The 17,177-nt window shown below is 38.5% G+C and overlaps 1 protein-coding gene across 1 annotated transcript; it reads left to right on the top strand.

Moving 5' to 3' along the window:
• Positions 1 to 963: 963 nt before the first annotated feature.
• LOC113289889 lies at positions 964 to 16,736 on the top strand. Its single transcript, XM_026539317.1, has 21 exons — positions 964 to 1,375; positions 1,460 to 1,544; positions 4,643 to 4,682; positions 4,791 to 5,039; positions 5,536 to 5,635; positions 5,727 to 5,801; positions 6,834 to 6,932; positions 7,453 to 7,569; positions 7,663 to 7,778; positions 7,898 to 7,997; positions 8,270 to 8,619; positions 9,106 to 9,436; positions 10,066 to 10,280; positions 10,819 to 11,037; positions 11,643 to 11,829; positions 12,913 to 13,163; positions 13,731 to 13,823; positions 13,913 to 14,014; positions 14,623 to 14,980; positions 15,312 to 15,449; positions 15,594 to 16,736. The coding sequence occupies exons 1-21, from the start codon at positions 1,244 to 1,246 to the stop codon at positions 16,278 to 16,280; spliced, it is 4,044 nt and encodes a 1,347-aa protein (XP_026395102.1). The 5' UTR covers positions 964 to 1,243; the 3' UTR covers positions 16,281 to 16,736.
• The last annotated feature ends 441 nt before the right edge of the window (positions 16,737 to 17,177 follow it).

Genomic DNA, 17,177 nt, shown 5'->3' with positions numbered 1-17,177 from the left:
AGAAACTCTGGAAACAAAGCTTGATTCAAATTTTAACCATAACGGAGAATTTTCGCCTCAAACCATATTATACATTTAATTTGAAAAGCTTACCCAACTTTTTCTTATAAGAAAGAGAAGTTAAAAATAGAACAGTTTGCTTAGGTGTATCCATAAAAAAACGATTAAATAAATAAATAGGACTGTATCGTCCATGAGTTCAACCTAGACCAATGTAGTCAATCTTGGTCGAGATGGCGGAGGTTCCGTCGGAAATTTCGGTTTCGCCGAGACGAAATTTGGCCGAAATTAGCCGGAATTCTTTGTTGATTTTCGATTGACTTGGTTGGAATTGATCGAAATCTCTGTTGAAGTTTTTGAAATTTGTATGGATCTTGCGTGTTCTACTATTTTGGAAAACTTGTTTTTTTTTCCTTAAAAATTGGTGGTATTTCATTATATCAATACACAACTATATGTGAAAAATGTTTGATATACATATTATAGGCATAAAATTCAAAAACGAAATTTCGATAGTTACTCCGAAATTTTGCCAGAAAATCTTCCCGAAATAAAGTTGTCCCACTGTTTCGACCTTGGCCGAGATGGACCGAAATCCGGAAGACTACATTGGCCTGGACCGATCGGTCCGCTACTTGTGTTGCATTTGACCGGATCAGCTCATACCCATTAGGGATCAACACAATCCGGCAAACCGTTGCATCTAAAAGTGACTAGTCCGCCGGTCCTACCGTAGCACCGGTCCGCTACTTGTGTTGCATTTGACCGGATCAGCTCATACCCATTAGGGATCAACACAATCCGGCAAACCGTTGCATCTAAAAGTGACTAGTCCGCCGGTCCTACCGTAGCACCGGTCGTGCTACTAGGAAACTGAGTCAAATGAGTCGGATTCAAATTGAGTCACTTGGATGAGGCGCTTGTGCTCTTTCCTGGTTACTTTTTCTTTTTCTTTTTTTACAGAATGGGATCTACATTCATTTAGTACTCCATTATTCTTCTAGTCTTACCTCTCTTTGATCTTCTTCAGAGGAGTTGTAAAAAGAGTGAAGGGTTTTCGATTTCTTCCTTGAGTTTCATCTTCCTCCTCATTCAATCAGGAAATGCAAACAAACCTAGACACAGAGAAAGAGGAGATCCAACAAAATTCTTTACATTCTTTTTAGATTTTCAATTTTTCTGATGATTTATGTCTCTCTCTCTACTTGAAATCTGAAATCAAATTGAGAGAAGAGAAAAGAGAATGTTGAAGTTGAGAGCATTTAGACCAGCAAATGATAAGATCGTTAAGATTCAGCTTCATCCTACCCAACCATGGCTTGTTACTGCTGATGCTTCTGATCATGTTGCTGTCTGGAATTGGGAGCATCGACAGGTACTTATCTCTCAAGAATCTCTTTCTCCGTCTAAATAGAAAGGCTGGTAAGATCTGATCTGAGTTATTTTGTAAACTGTGCAGGTAATTTATGAGTTAAAAGCAGGTGGAGTTGATGAGAGGCGTTTGGTTGGAGCCAAATTGGAGAAGCTGGCTGAGGGCGAATCAGGTACACTTATATCTTCATATGAAATCTTTCAATCCCGTTTCACATTTCCGCAATAGATACTTAGCAAATATATCATACGGAAGAATAAATATGTTCCCATTTGTTTCAAACTGTTACTTTACAGTGTGTTTTGAAACCAAGGTTATGTATCCTCTTTCTGTCAGAATTACTATACCTGAGGAATATTCTTATATTTTCAGGGAAATATGATATAAGTACTGCAGTGATATATTATTCTCTACTTAGCAAAAACATTGAAATAGGCACAAGGATTTATTTATTATCAAGCTCTAACAGTTAGGCAGGTAGGATGATGATTACTGGATTGTTTCATTTGGGTCTATCTCAACTCGCACCTTGTCTTACCTGGGTCTCTCAATACAAGAGTACTGAACTTGGTGGCTTGACTGGAAGCTCAGGAGCTCTGAGTAATTTGTACTGCTGCTGCTGGGTTCCATTCAGCGAATTCAATCTTTAAGGCATTAATTCTTTAATCCAGTATTCTGCCTTTGTAGAAATTTCTTGAAGACTTTACTCTTTAGTTAGGACAAAGGCTTTAATGGCAGAACAGTGAACATGTCAGAAAGTCTTGCATTTAACTTGACTTAATTTTCTTGCTCACAATAGTTGGTTGCATCTTACAATCGTGAGGATTCCTAGCTCAGTCTGCACCTGAGTAGCTCATCTGTCTGCAAGTCACATCGCAGGCTCTTACCAAACAGAATCCTGTCACCTGTAGGTACTCAGTAGGATTAGAAAGAGGTTCATCAGCAGCAGCTCTGTGTTTGAACTCGGTAATTAGCGGCCGGGGAAAGTGTGCGGGCGAGTTTTAGCCCAACCATTTTGGTATAACAAGATGATCAAAGGCATATTTAGTATGAAAAAGAATGGTGCCAAAGTTGTTTCTTCTTCTAAACTCAAGGAAGAAGTGAAAGAACTTAAATGTTGATAGGAAGGTAGGCGTTCTAAAGAGAATAGCTGACTTATATTGAATCATCCTAGGTGAAAATAATAATTAGCCCAGTGCTGCCTTTTTGAACAAATAAAGAGGCATGAGCTTGAGAAAGAAAGAAGACTAGGGAATGATCAAATGAGCACTTGCATAAGCTTATAATGCCAGCCAAGGGTTTCTTAAGGTAAGAAAGTTGTGGGCAGAACTGGAGCTCACTGTACCTGATCTATCAGATGTTCTCATCGCATTTTTATGCCAATAATTAAGCTTGGGTGAATTTTGAATTAGTCCTAATCAAGCTAACTAGAGAGAAAAAGCCTGGTAGCTACAGGCTTAGCAACAAAGGTGACTAATTCTTCCTCATAAGAGAAATTAAAGAATTATGTATTAAATAGAAAAGCATATCCACATAAGGAATGAATAGATGCATACCACCGGAACACTAAATCGATGTGTGGATAGAGTAAAGCAGTGAAAGGTTTTTTCATAACAAACTTTACACTCTTCACCCTTGGAATGATCAGATTGCTTGATAACCTTTATCCTGAAATTGTAGCACGAATGACTCTTTCAGAGTAATCGAGAGCTGCTTGTTATTGAAATCCCTTATCAACAAGGCTGGCTTTGTTCCTTTTAATGCTGCCATTAGCACCATACTTGAGTCCTTAAAGGCTTCAAACTCAAGTTTTGACTAAGGCAAGAAGGGACATGACACGGTACCAGCTTTGAAAAGAGCAGCAAACTCCTCATTCACGGAAGACTTTTATGAGACTGGCTCGTTAGTTTGGAGTTGTTGTCGTAGAAATGTGCATCTGTCTGATTGATGAAGATTACCAAATCAAATATTCTGTCTGTGGCTAAAATATGCTGCAGTTGCTGGTACATGTCAGGAAGTCAGTTACAATGTTTTTGAACACCTTTATTATGCATTTTAACCTTCTGTATAAGGTTCTCCATATTCCGTCAGCATTCGGCTCTAGTTTCTGTTTCCTCCTCCCTTTAGTTTTCATCGCATAGGAGTAACATATCGGGTGTACCTGGGTAAATGGCGCCCACACACCATATAAGCCTCATCTGTTGAATGGTTTGTTACAGGAAATCAGTAAGTTATTATGCATTCTAACCATCTGTATAAGGTTCTCTACATTCCGTCAGCATTCAGCTCTAGTTTCTGTTTCCTTCTCCCTTTAGTTTTCGTTGCGTAAGAGTAACATACTGGGCGTACCTGCGAAAATGGCGCACACACACTGTATTAGCCTTATCTGCTGAATGATTTGTTACAGGAAATCAGTAAGTTATTATGCATTCTAACCATCTGTATAAGGTTTTCTATATTCCGTCAGCATTCGGCTCTAGTTTCTGTTTCCTTCTCCCTTTAATTTTCGTCGCATAAGATTAACATACTAGGTGTACCTGTGTAAAAGCGAGCACACACCACTAAGCCTTATCTGCTGAATGGTTTGTTACAGGAAATTGTTAGGATTAAGACCTTAGAATTAACCACCACAAGACACTAGTTCTTTGGATCACGTAGAACTAAAGAAAACAGAAAATAAGATGCACTAAAAGAAACAAGAAAGACACAAGATTTAACGTGGTTTGGCAATGTGCCTACGTCCACAAACGGCTACGATCAACTCTTATTATAGAACAAATTACAGAGAATTAAACCACAACTATGAGCAGCAGGTTGCTGTTCACAAACACCAAACTAATTCTCTATGAACAAACGTTCTAAACCCTAAAATTCTCTAGTTATGAGAACTCTTCTCTAAATTGTGTTGTGTATTTTTCCTTAGGACTTGTACACCTATTTATGTAGGTTACAAACTTGTCTTCCAAGTATATGAGTTACTAGGAAACCTAAACATAGCTAAGAAAGGAATCCTTGAGTTTAACTAAAACAGGAAACCTCTAGCTATACCAAAATAAGGAAACACCTAGATGGTTCTAGAAAATTCTGGAAACATCGACAACTTCTAACAGAAATCAGTAGAGTTAATATGCACCCTGATTTTAAACACTTGAAGCCGGTCATACTTACATTATATGGCTGTGTGTTATAATGTTTGTGTAATACTAGAAGAGTTTGATGTCTCAATTTGCTAATTTTTGTCTTCCTTCTTTGTATTTGGATGGTTGATAGAGTCCAAAGGAAAACCCACTGAGGCCATTCGTGGAGGAAGGTAATTCGTCTAATAAGATCATTGCCACTGTCTTGTTTCTTTTGGCAATTTAAGTACCATCAATGACATCTCATTCTAACGCCCAAACCTACAATTTCCCCCTTCAAGTGTAAAGCAGGTAACCTTTTATGATGACGATGTCCGATTTTGGCAACTTTGGCGGAATCGCTCTGCAGCTGCTGAGGCTCCATCTTCTGTTAACCAACACTCCTCGTCTTTTAGTTCTCCTGCATCGTCCACCAGAGGAAGGCATTTTCTTGTCATTTGCTGTGAGAATAAAGCAATATTTTTGGATTTGGTGACCATGCGCGGCCGTGATGTGCCAAAGCAGGATCTTGATAACAAGTCTCTTCTGTGGTAAGTCTAAGCAGTCCTGTGTTCGAAATACTCATTCTAAATTGTCGGAGTTATGCAAACAAAGTCCAAAATACTCGCCGCAGGTGAAGGTTTTTTTCTTTCAGTGTTTTAAATTAAACCGCGCCTATGTATTGGAGTCGGAAACTGAGAAACTTACTTCTTATGTTCCTTCACGGGTGCTCTATTCCTGCCCTAAATAAGCTTTTAAAATATAGGTCCAATATCTCGTTCTTATCTACCAATAGTAAAATTAATAACGCATCAAATACAGGGTCCGATTTGTTGGAAATATATTGTCGACTACGGTGTATTATATTGCACAGTAGGTCACTTTTAGTGCTTAGCGTACAATTTTGTAAAACGAACAGAGAGAATAAAGAAATTGATTATCTTGGTCATTTGCTGTTCTAGCCTCACTTGAAACAGAAGTGATTATTACTATTCTTGATTTAAAAACTTTTCTACATATTTCATTACCATGATGCTGTTTCCACAGTATGGAGTTTCTGTCAAGATCTGGTGCTGGTGATGGACCTCTTGTTGCTTTTGGTGGATCCGACGGTGTTATTCGAGTTCTTTCAATGATAACATGGAAGGTACATGAGAGTTCATGTGGAAATCTTAACTGCTATTCTACTATTGCTGTTCTTGTAAAGGCGCTTCATGACAAAATTTGCTTTGTCACAGCTAGTCCGAAGGTACACTGGTGGTCATAAAGGTTCCATATCTTGCTTGATGACATTCATGACTCCTTCTGGTGAGGTAAGTCGTCAAACTTTTTTATATGGTTTGGAAAGTAAGTGATAAAACTTTTCCAGTCAGCTTATGTGATGAACTTTCAACTTTCCCTGCATCATTATGTGTTGATTTAGAAATCAGAACCTTCAAATATCATCATTCTCAGTTTTAGTTTATTGAGTTGTTGTGTATAAATTGTGTTGTGATCTCTAATAGTTAATTTTAGTTCAATAACTTGTCTGGGACTGGCAGTTGCTAAGACATTTGTCGAAGACTTGTAAATATTCTACACCAAATTATTGTAAAAGTTAGAACGAAGTTCGAAATTGTGGTAGTCTTGAATCAAATTGCTGTGACTAAATGTTTGGAGCATGTAACATGCTGAATCTTGTTGTTTTGTCTCTATTATTGACGGTAATGAGCAAAAGTTTCCTATATTTTAGGTTGATATAATCGAAACCAATAAACGATTCAAAGTTATACGTGAATTGCTAAATTTCCACCTACATGTATGATTAAATAGTAAAAGTGTTTTTGTCAAATTATCTCTGTTTCAGTTACACCTAATAAGATGTATTACTAGGACCAAAGTTCGATACTTGCTGTTTCAACTGCTACTATCTAACTATATTAGTGTTGAAGTAATGATGTGTCATCCCATATTTAGTCAACTGACAGAGATTCAGGGCATCTCAACCCCTAGAGAATCATATTCCCTTAAACCTCCTTACTTCCAAAGATCCCACATTGTTCACTCTGACCCTCCTTCCTTATCCTAAGTTCCTAGCAAGAGTCCAAAAAAGGAGGATAGTGTGGCGGAAAGAAGTATCTCCGTACATATGTTGGAATAAAATTTGAGCTTGAGAGCTTCACTGGGAATTTTAACTGGTATAAGCAGTAGAGATGACAAATCTATGGATTTCTCTGGCTGAATTCATTTGTGTCAGTTTTGGATGCAAAAAGCATAAATAAAATGGGTTGACTGTATTTCATAGTAGAAATGTTCATGGTCTTCTCATAACCAATATTTCTGCTATTACATTGCGGTGTTTTCAGGCGCTTTTGGTTTCTGGTGCTAGTGATGGTTTACTTGTGCTATGGAGTGCTGACCATGGTCAAGACTCACGCGAACTTGTGCCCAAGCTGAGTTTGAAGGTAGCCATCTCTCATACTTACCTCTTTTCATGCATAGTTGATTATATATTTGATCATGACTGAACGGTTCTGAGTTGTTTGAATGTTTCTCACTACAAATTTTTACTGGAGTATAACAATCTTGATTGTGTTTTTATTATGCATGTACAAGTTTCAGAAATTTTTCCCCGGAACATTTCAGCTTTATTTACCCAGCCTCAGTTGTGTTTAGAAGTTAATTACATAATTTGCGAAAAAAGCTTCTGAGATATAGAAGTCAAATTTTTGTATTTCACTTTTTTCTTTTCTGAGTGCAATGAATTTGATTTCTCATCTAAATATCTCCAAATTTGGTGATATATGCTTCTATTTTGAGGTTTACGTGTTAAAGATATTAGACTTCTGGCAAGTGCCTTTTTATTCTGGAATGGCTATATCTTGGCATATATATCTGCTGGAAGTTTCAGTTTAAATATTTTTCCTGAAGTTTCAGCGAAATGTTGGAAATCTCATACACCTTTTCTGTTTGACACTCTTTAAGGCACATGATGGTGGCGTTGTGTCTGTTGAGCTTTCTAGGGTGATGGGGGGTTCGCCACAGCTGATCACTATTGGTGCAGATAAGACATTAGCAATCTGGGATACCATCTCTTTTAAGGTGTGGTACTAACTCTAGAATTATCTTTTATTAATAAACAAATGCATACTCATATATGGTGTTGGGTGTATGTGCTCTAATTATTTTATTTAGGAGCTCAGGCGTATTAAACCTGTCCCGAAACTTGCTTGCCATAGTGTGGCATCTTGGTGCCATCCCCGAGCTCCTAACCTTGATATATTGACTTGTGTCAAGGATTCTCATATTTGGTAAGCACATCTTTTCAATGATGACTTAATTGATTTTAAAAATTTTGATTGTTTAGAAAGTGTGCTAAATCCTTTCCTAAATTATAAGTTCCAACTTGTTCCTTATGTACCTTATGTAGGGCTATTGAGCACCCTACATATTCTGCTTTGACGAGGCCGTTGTGTGAGCTTTCTTCTCTCGTTCCTCCTCAATTGCTCGCATCCACCAAGAAGCTTAGGGTGTGTAGCTGATTCTATTTCGTTTCTATTCGCATATTAAATTTGTTATATTTGGTAAACAAATTTTCTAGACAGTCCCTTTCATTTGATGATCCATATAATGCAGAGGTTTTGACGGTTTTACCTTTTCCCTAGCATGCCACTTGGAAAAGATATACGAGAAAAATGGAAGTTCAATCCAATAATAAATTGTCTTGCCAAAATTATTTGTTTTTGAAGATGACTGCTGTTTTTGTTTTGTTTGTGATCAATTTTCTGCACTCCCTTTGTAGGTTTACTGCATGGTTGCACATCCTTTGCAGCCCCATCTTGTTGCAACTGGCACCAACATTGGTGTTATTCTTAGTGAGTTCGATGCAAGATCTCTTCCAGCTGTGGCTTCTTTACCAACACCATCGGGAAGCAGAGAGCACTCTGCTGTGTACGTAGTTGGAAGGGAACTTAAGTTATTGAACTTCCAGTTATCAAACACAGCAAATCCATCTCCTGGTTCCTTATCTGAAACAGGAAGATCCAGAACTGAGTCATTAGAGCAATTACATGTCAAGCAGTTGAAGAAGCACATTAGTACACCTGTTCCTCATGATTCTTATTCGGTTCTTTCTGTTAGCAGTTCAGGGAAGTAAGTTGATAATTCAGTTTTTTTCTACATCTGTTGGTAATGATTTGATATAGCTGTCTAATTTTGGTATCCGTTGCATTATCTGACATTTTCACCGCCATGGGGAAAAACTTTCTGTGTGTATGTGATGCATGTAGATGTTTAGGCCATTTCTCAGTGCGCAAGCACAAAGAGTGCTTGTAGTTCAATATGCCTAGGGAAGTGGTGCTAGGGATATCACATATGAAATAGCAATATGTTGTACATTTACTTTCCTTAGTAGATATTTGTTATGATGTTTGAACATCGTCAACTGCTCTATAGTTTTAAAAAATGTTCCCCATGTAGCCTCTTTTCTATGCCGAGTGGAGACCTTCTAGTATCTATTTGTGCTTGGCTGCAGCTGACCATGTAAAATCATTCACTGGATGGTCTCTTTGCACAGTTGTCTATCTATGTTAGCGATTTCTAATTTTTTTTTGTATCCATGTTCTGGTTTTGTTGCAGGTATCTTGCGATTGTGTGGCCTGATATCCCTTATTTTTCGGTTTACAAGGTTAATGATTGGTCGATTGTTGATTCCGGAACGGGAAGGCTTTTTGCATGGGATACTTGTAGTGACAGGTTTGCTTTGCTGGAGTCAGCGTTGCCTTCAAGACTACCAGTAATTCCCAAACCAGGTTCCTCAAGAAAAGCGAAAGAAGCTGCTGCCGCTGCAGCGCAAGCAGCAGCAGCTGCTGCTTCTGCAGCTTCTTCTGCTACTGTCCAAGTGCGTATCATACTTGATGATGGAACATCAAATATCTTAACAAGGTCTATTGATGGTCGCAGTGAACCGGTATGAAGAGTTACATCCTACTTTATGTTTGCTATTATTTCCTTCACATATACTGTTGCTCCAAGGTGTTTGGGTGGTTGGATATTCTAGAATGACCGCTCTGTTTTTGAAAAAGTGAGAGGCCATGGCGTTAACTTAAGTACTAGTTCACATTTGCTTGTCATCAAGTTTATCTGTAACAATGGCTATTGATGGTTGCAACCAGTATGAAGAGTCATGTCCTACATTATTAATCTTATTAGTTTAGTCAAGCATCCTGATGTCCAAAGAGTCTGCACGACTGCTCTGTATCTGTAGGATTAGAGCCCATGCTTGAAATCGATGTAGGGTGTTAACCTAATGTTATGTACTAGTCCAGCATCTGCTTGTCTTCAAGTATAGTTCAAGTAATCCTGTCTTGGGGATAAACCCCTTGAGCCTTGTACTGAAGGGAGGGAATTGTGCCTTGAGGTTTTAAGCACGACAATGTTAGTGGACGGCCGAACCTTCTAGCTACTATAACTTTAATCAAGTAATGGTTACCAGCATTAAACTTTCAACTTAACTGAACTTAAGTGTTACGACTGTATGTCATGGTCTTTGACTTAACCAATTTCTTATTTGTATGTTTTATGATTTATTTATTCCAGGTTATTGGTCTTCATGGAGGTGCATTGCTTGGTGTTGCTTATCGAACATCACGGCGGATTAGTGCTGTTGCTGCCACAGCAATTTCAACACAGTCTATGCCATTGTCGGGCTTTGGTAATAGTGGAATTTCGTCCTTCACTACATCTGATGATCCATTTTCTTCAAACAAATCAAGTGTTGCTGAAGCTGCCCCACAGAATTTCCAGCTTTACAGGTACTAATGGATTTGTATTCGAGGATTTCTTTACATCAATGCCATTTTAATATGCTCCTCTTTCTGGTCGTTTGCTGCTTACAAACCTACACATGGATGCTTATGTCTTAACACTTGCCACAACTTCTGCGTTGCTCGGTTATAATAATATTGAGTGTAGTTGAATATCTATACAGAATTTTCTTTTCTCTACTTGCACATAATTATGTTTAAATAGTATATGCTGTTCTAGGTTGATGCTCGTTCTAGATCCGGGACTGCAAATTGTAAATAAAGACTTTACTTTAAAGGATGAAAAGCATGCCGAACATTGTATACATAAATGTTACTGCTCGCTTGTAGTTCTAACATTGCATGCTGTGTCCGGTGGACTGGATGTTGTTTTATATATACAAAATTTATATGTTGGTTGCATTACGATCCCCTTGGGTGGTAAATTTATATGTTGGTTGCATTACGATCCCCTTGGGTGGTAAATTATAGTTAAGAAGATATATATCTTCTGTTTATTTTAAAAGTTATATATATCCCCTTGCAGTTGGGAAACTTTTCAGCCAGTCAGTGGCCTTCTTTCCCAGCCAGAATGGACTGCATGGGACCAAACTGTCGAATATTGTGCTTTTGCTTACCAGCAGTATATTGTGATATCTTCTCTGCGCCCTCAATATAGATATCTAGGGGACGTGGCAATCCCCGGTGCTACTGGTGCTGTTTGGCATCGGAGACAGCTGTTTGTGGCTACACCAACTACCATTGAGTAAGATATTGTGACCTCTTCTTTTCACCGAAATTCCGTTTGAATTTGTGTTTATTAAGTGAATCCTTTTTTTATTACTAGGAATACTTCGCGACTTCTGTGCTATTGAAAAATGTCAACATTTTCATAGTTGTATTTGGAAAACAAATTTATTTGTAACTGACCTTAAAGTGATATAAGCCCTACACATTTTGAATATAAATGTAAAGTTCTGTACCTTACCACCTTCTACTTATTTACTTGAAGTGTACACAAAAAAGCTCTTTCTTTAAACTTCTCTTTACATGGAACTGTATTGATGCTTTTCCTGGAATGATGCAACTCAACACATGTCACTTAAGTGAAAAGGAAAGTTCAGAATAAGCAGTGAAACCTATTTTAGCCGAACCCTGGATCTCTTACTGGGTTGTCATCTTCTATTTTGATGGTAGCGTAATTCTCGTACGGACTGTTTTGCTTGTCTCATATACTGAAGGCTTTTACTAGTCCTACGTAGCAGGCTTTTAGAACCTCGGACAAAATAGTTTTTAAGAATATATACCTTGTGCTTTGATATTTACGTTTTATTTCATGATTCTAACTCTAAATGGGGCCATTGTCTTCAGGTGCGTTTTTGTGGATGCTGGAGTTGCACCTATTGATATAGAAACAAAAAGGAGAAAAGAAGAGATGAGAATGAAAGAAGCACAGGCCAGAGCTGTTTCTGAGCATGGAGAGTTGGCACTAATCACTGTTGATGGCCCACAAGCTGCTACAAATGAAAGAATCTCATTGAGGCCCCCAATGCTGCAGGTAATGATGTATTTAAAATTTGCATTTTGGGAAGAAAAGAAGTAGAGAAAAGAGGACTGTTGTTCTTATCACTTGAACATTTTTTTTTTGACCGGCAAAAAAAAAGAATATATTGATAAAAAACGAGAGATTACGGAAGACTTACACCACCACCCTTACGAAAGAAAAGTAGAAACCGGAGACATATGATGACAGACCTTCACAATGTCTCATGAGGATTCAAATATGCAGCAGACATATTGGCCCTAACATCAGTAAAAGAGATGTTTTCAAAGTTCTTAAAAATCGTGTGAACATGTTTTAAAAAGTTGAACTTGGAGCATGTATTGTTTTGGAGGGGGTAATACTATGATGCAGGAAAGGTATAAGGATTAAGTTAAAGACTTATCTGAATGTCTTGGAGAAATAATGAACACAAGAAAAGAGTGGATACAAAAACTGCTGTATGGATACCGATGCATGCATATTAGATGTCAAAACTTAAATTTAGGACGTATGGCATATGTCATGTAAGGAAAATTCGTTTACACACAAGAAGGGAGCAGAGGATACAAGACTGCTGTATGATACAGATGCATATAATTCAATCAGCCTATAGGGCATTTACTAGGTGTCAACTATTAAATTAAATGACTTATTTAAATATGTCTAGGATAAATCAAGGGAACACAAGAATAAAGTAAGGGAAATGACTGTTATTTAGATACAGCCACATATGACTTAACATGCCTGGTTTTCTTTATTAGCTAATGAAGTATCATTTAGAATTATACTTCAAGGTAGAAAGCTTATTCTTTACAATCGTAGATGTGTAGGTTACACTTATACGTGTTCCTGCAGTACTTTGGGTCCATTTGTCATTGCATTTTGGAACCTGCAGCATTGTGTGTCACCGAGTTCAAAGCCCTCATGAATAGTATTGACTGTATTACTAACATTTTATTTTGTTTAACTCCATGCTTGGAGTTTTGCCTTAAATCTGATTACCAAAATATTTTAAAATGAAACAAAAAAAACAAAACAAAAAAAAAAACACCATTGTCTACACCGATAAATATATTGATGAAACACTTCAATTTTTAGGTAGTGAGGTTAGCGTCGTTTCAGCATGCGCCTTCTGTGCCACCGTTTTTATCTTTGCCAAAGCAATCTAAAGTAGATGGAGAGGATTCAGGTGTCCCCAAAGATATGGAAGACAGAAAGGTCAATGAGATTGCAGTCGGTGGTGGAGGGGTCTCTGTGGCTGTGACTCGTTTTCCTGCAGAACAGAAACGCCCAGTAGGACCACTTGTTGTTGTAGGTGTCAGGGATGGAGTGCTTTGGCTCATTGACAGGTAAATAGTTAGTCGCATTTAATTACCTCTTACGTTATAAGTAATATAATCTTCCCAGGTTCCTTCATTTATGGAGCCCTTTTAACTTGTGCTGCATCAAGCAACTTACGAAACATGATACAGATTGGATCATGTGGTAACAGAGAATAATATCTCAAGCATGAAAATTTGCTCATCTCAAATTTATAAACTCCAAAAAGCGGCCATGTGAAGCGGCAAATGTACTAGGATAAGATGGACTAAGACAGCATATTACTTTTCGAGTAAATGGACACTTCTAGCCTCCCCAGCATACTTAATGATTTAGTTTAGGAAGGTCTTAAGTTGTAAAAGGTGAGACTATCTTAGGTGTGATGACGGCAAATGAAACATGTCTTTATTCTTTATTATGAAGTATATTTCAATTTTTAACGTGTAACCAAAGAGACCACCAGATTTACATCATTGCAGTTATCTTCTATAGATGCTCATGCGGCTTGACCACTTATATATATTATGAAAAGGAGTTTCATGTTGCTGCTTTCACCCATTTGAACAAGTATATGATGCTCGACTTTGCTGCCACAGGTACATGCGTGCCCATGCCTTGGCCCTAAGCCATCCCGGTATTCGCTGCCGATGTCTTGCTGCCTACGGAGACGCTGTTAGTGCTGTGAAATGGTATACCACCTAATGTGATTCCACGACGTTAATAACATTAATTTCTTCAGATTATATGTTGTAAACTAAACACTCTATTTGTTATGCAGGGCAAGTAGGCTTGGTAGGGAGCACCATGATGATCTGGCACAATTCATGCTCGGCATGGGTTATGCCACTGAAGCACTTCACTTGCCTGGAATTTCTAAAAGGTAGGAATGAATCTCGATTTTTGAGCAACCAAAGTAGGTTTGGACTCATCGGAGTTTTTTGTGTTGTGAACGCAAGCTGCTCACACTTCAGTGGTGCAAATTGTGTTAGATAGCGTTGCTACTATGTTTAGATTATAGAGCTACTTAGTCTGGATCTGCTTACATTGCTTCGCACAATGATTGTGCGCAATGTCGTGTAGGCTGGAGCTGAACCATGGGATGGTATTTGGTGAAGGTTTTCTTCCCACCGTGCAGATAATTCCCGCAAAAGTCGTCCCATTTCTAGAACTTGTAACCACATCATTGAGTAATTAGAAATCAACTTTGATTAATTTAATAATTTACAGTTTGCCGCAGTATGTGGATGATGATGTTACAAGCTTTAGAATAGCTGGAATTTCTTTTGGGGATGATCTAGGTGAGAAATCACCAGAAATATGCCTTTGAGTCATCTCCGGCTGATCCCTACGTACCCCATAAGTAGTAATTTATGTGGATGGTTCCTCATTAGTTCATTATAAATGGTATCAACATTCTACCATCTAATTTTTTATAGTTGTTTAATGTTTACCCAACATGACCTTTTTGGTTTTATAAATTTCTCTCAGATTGGAGTTTCATCTCGCAATGCAGAGCAATGATTTGAGAAGAGCTCTTCAATGTCTTATAACAATGAGCAACAGCCGAGAAATCGGACAAGAAAATATTGGCCTGAATGTAACTGAAATTCTTAGTCTAACAGTTAAAAATGAAAATCTTGTGGAAGCAGTGCAAGGAATAGTGAAATTCGCGAAGGAGTTCTTGGATTTGATTGATGCAGCAGATGCTACTGCACAATCTGATATTGCTCGTGAGGCTCTGAAGAGGTTAGCTGCTGCATGTTCTGTGAAAGGTGCTGTACATGGTCCTGAAGTGAGAGGCCTAGCCCTGCGTCTTGCAAATCATGGAGAGTTGACCAGGCTAAGTGTACGTTCCCTTATATATTGTGGATTAACGAAATTTTTAAAATTTATTTCTTACTTCTATTGCTTCTGAATCTAAAATCTATTTCTCAAGTTCTACCTGCCATAATTCGTTTTATTTATTTATTTGTGATATGAAATACACAGGAATATGTTACAATATGTTCATCTTACATAGTAGTACGATGTCCGTAAAATGCATCAACAGTTGTCATGAAAGTGATCCTTTTAAGAATTCTGTGCTGATTTTCTTGGTGGTATTTGCATTTCCACTGCAAACTGTTCTATCTTTTTTAGGTGTATTTAAAATCATAATGTTGTTTTCTGTTACGCAGGGTTTGGTGAATAATCTGATCACATCAGGTCAAGGCCGTGAGGCGGCATTTTCAGCTGCAGTCTTGGGTGACAATGCACTCATGGAAAAGGCATGGCAGGACACAGGAATGTTGGCAGAGGCTGTTCTCCATGCCCATGTATGTAACAATAGAGGAGTTTCAAGTTAAACCCATTTCTTTCCTTTCAAATACTGATGAAACCCCGAACTTCTGTATTCCGTTTTTAATTTCAGCTGATACCTAACAATTCCCACCCCCATATATGTGTTGTCTCCTCCGTAGGCACATGGAAGACCATCATTAAGGAACTTAGCTCAGGAATGGAACAAGATGCTGCAGAAAGAACTCGAACATATCCCAACCACAAAAACGGATGCTGCAGCTGCGTTTCTGGCTTCTCTCGAGGAACCCAAGCTTACAAGCTTGGCTGAAGCAGGGAAGAAAGCACCAATTGAAATTCTTCCTCCGGGAATGGCATCTCTATCTGCTGCACCAATTACTATTCAGAAGAAACCCACTGCTGCCGCTCTTGCTGCCACTGCTGCGGCTGCCTCTCAGGCAGCTTCCTTACAGCAGCCAAGCAAGCCACTGTTATTAGAAGGTGGTGCTCCAGATGCTGCCGTTCCACAAGAGGGTTATCCTTCACCAGTTCAGCCATCAGCCGAGCTTCCTGTAAGTGATTCTTCAGTTGCCTCAGCACCTGCAGGTTCTGCCGTGGCTCCAGGAGTAGTTTCTTCTGGAGAGAGTGATCAGAATCCCGATCCTGTTCCCGTTCCAGAAATTACTAATACTGGTAGTCCTAGTACTGCACCACCACCACCCGAAGCGATTAGCACAAATACAGATGTGGAGCAACCTATGACGGCCACTGCTGCTACCGCTTCCCAATATATGGTAGAGGACGACTTTATGTGGGTTGTTCATCCTACTACACCATCGCCAGGATCTCATGAACCTCCTCTTTCTTGAATAGTGAGTTATAAACAGCTAGTTAGCTGGGAAGATTGGGTGGGGAGTTAATTCTTTTAAATTCAGAATTTCAATGCATGTCGCCTTCTTCCCATGACAGATATCATTAGTAGATCAGTATTACTATGATTGGCGTTTATTCCTTTTAGAGTGCTCTTCGATCAAATTATACCATGTTGTGTCTGTAAATTTCTATTCATTGTATTTGTTATTATTTGAAAAAAAAATTCCTGCTGTCTTAGTATAGCAGATATGTAGTCTGCCGGTTGTATTTTCTCTGTTTTGAGTAGAGTATGGACTATGGAGTCTGTTTTTGTTTTTCACTGTTGTATATTTCAGATTCAGTGACAGTTGTAAAACTTATTTTGGGCTCAAGTTTGTTGTAACCGTGTTCCTTTTTTTGTTTGCTTTTCACGAACGCCTGCAGTTTGAATCTCAGAAACTTATGTTTTTTTTTTATTGGTTGCACAAAAGAGTATATTCGACTGCTTTTCCTTCTCTAAGTTGAATACCTCTAGCCTAACCTTAATGTTGTCATTTTACTGGCCAATGTTTCTCTGTAACAAGTCGCACGCTACACTATTTTTTCTGTGTCTCACCTCGTAACTATTTACACCCTAACTCAGAAGATTGTGGAGCAAGTTGGGTACAACATAACCTGGTCGGATATTACAATAGCATTTACAACTGAGGGTGCAAGTCTTGCCATATAAGTTTTGATGCTGTGCAGCCTTGTGTCTGAGGTAGGTTTGCTCTGCCGATGGCCGAAGCATCTTGGTTTGGCTTCCTCTAGAAATGATGTATGATGCAGTGGTGTGTCCTTTTGAGAAGTTGCTTTGCTGAAGTTGGATGTAGCATTGGCGTGTGGATAAGCACCAGTTCAAAGAGTACGATTTG

Source organism: Papaver somniferum, chromosome 6, assembly GCF_003573695.1.
Source record: "Papaver somniferum cultivar HN1 chromosome 6, ASM357369v1, whole genome shotgun sequence".
NCBI classification, from domain to species: Eukaryota; Viridiplantae; Streptophyta; class Magnoliopsida; order Ranunculales; family Papaveraceae; genus Papaver; species Papaver somniferum.
This window is presented reverse-complemented; position numbering and strand designations above follow the sequence as displayed.

What these genes read in the sequence shown, in the direction of transcription:
- LOC113289889 (XM_026539317.1), top strand. Translation starts at nt 1,244, where the DNA reads ATGTTGAAGTTGAGAGCATTTAGACCAGCAAATGATAAGATCGTTAAG. An exon ending in TGCCCAAGCTGAGTTTGAAG is followed by an intron (nt 6,933 to 7,452) that starts GTAGCCATCTCT and finishes ACACTCTTTAAG; the next exon opens with GCACATGATGGTGGCGTTGT. An exon ending in TGAGGCCCCCAATGCTGCAG is followed by an intron (nt 11,830 to 12,912) that starts GTAATGATGTAT and finishes TTCAATTTTTAG; the next exon opens with GTAGTGAGGTTAGCGTCGTT.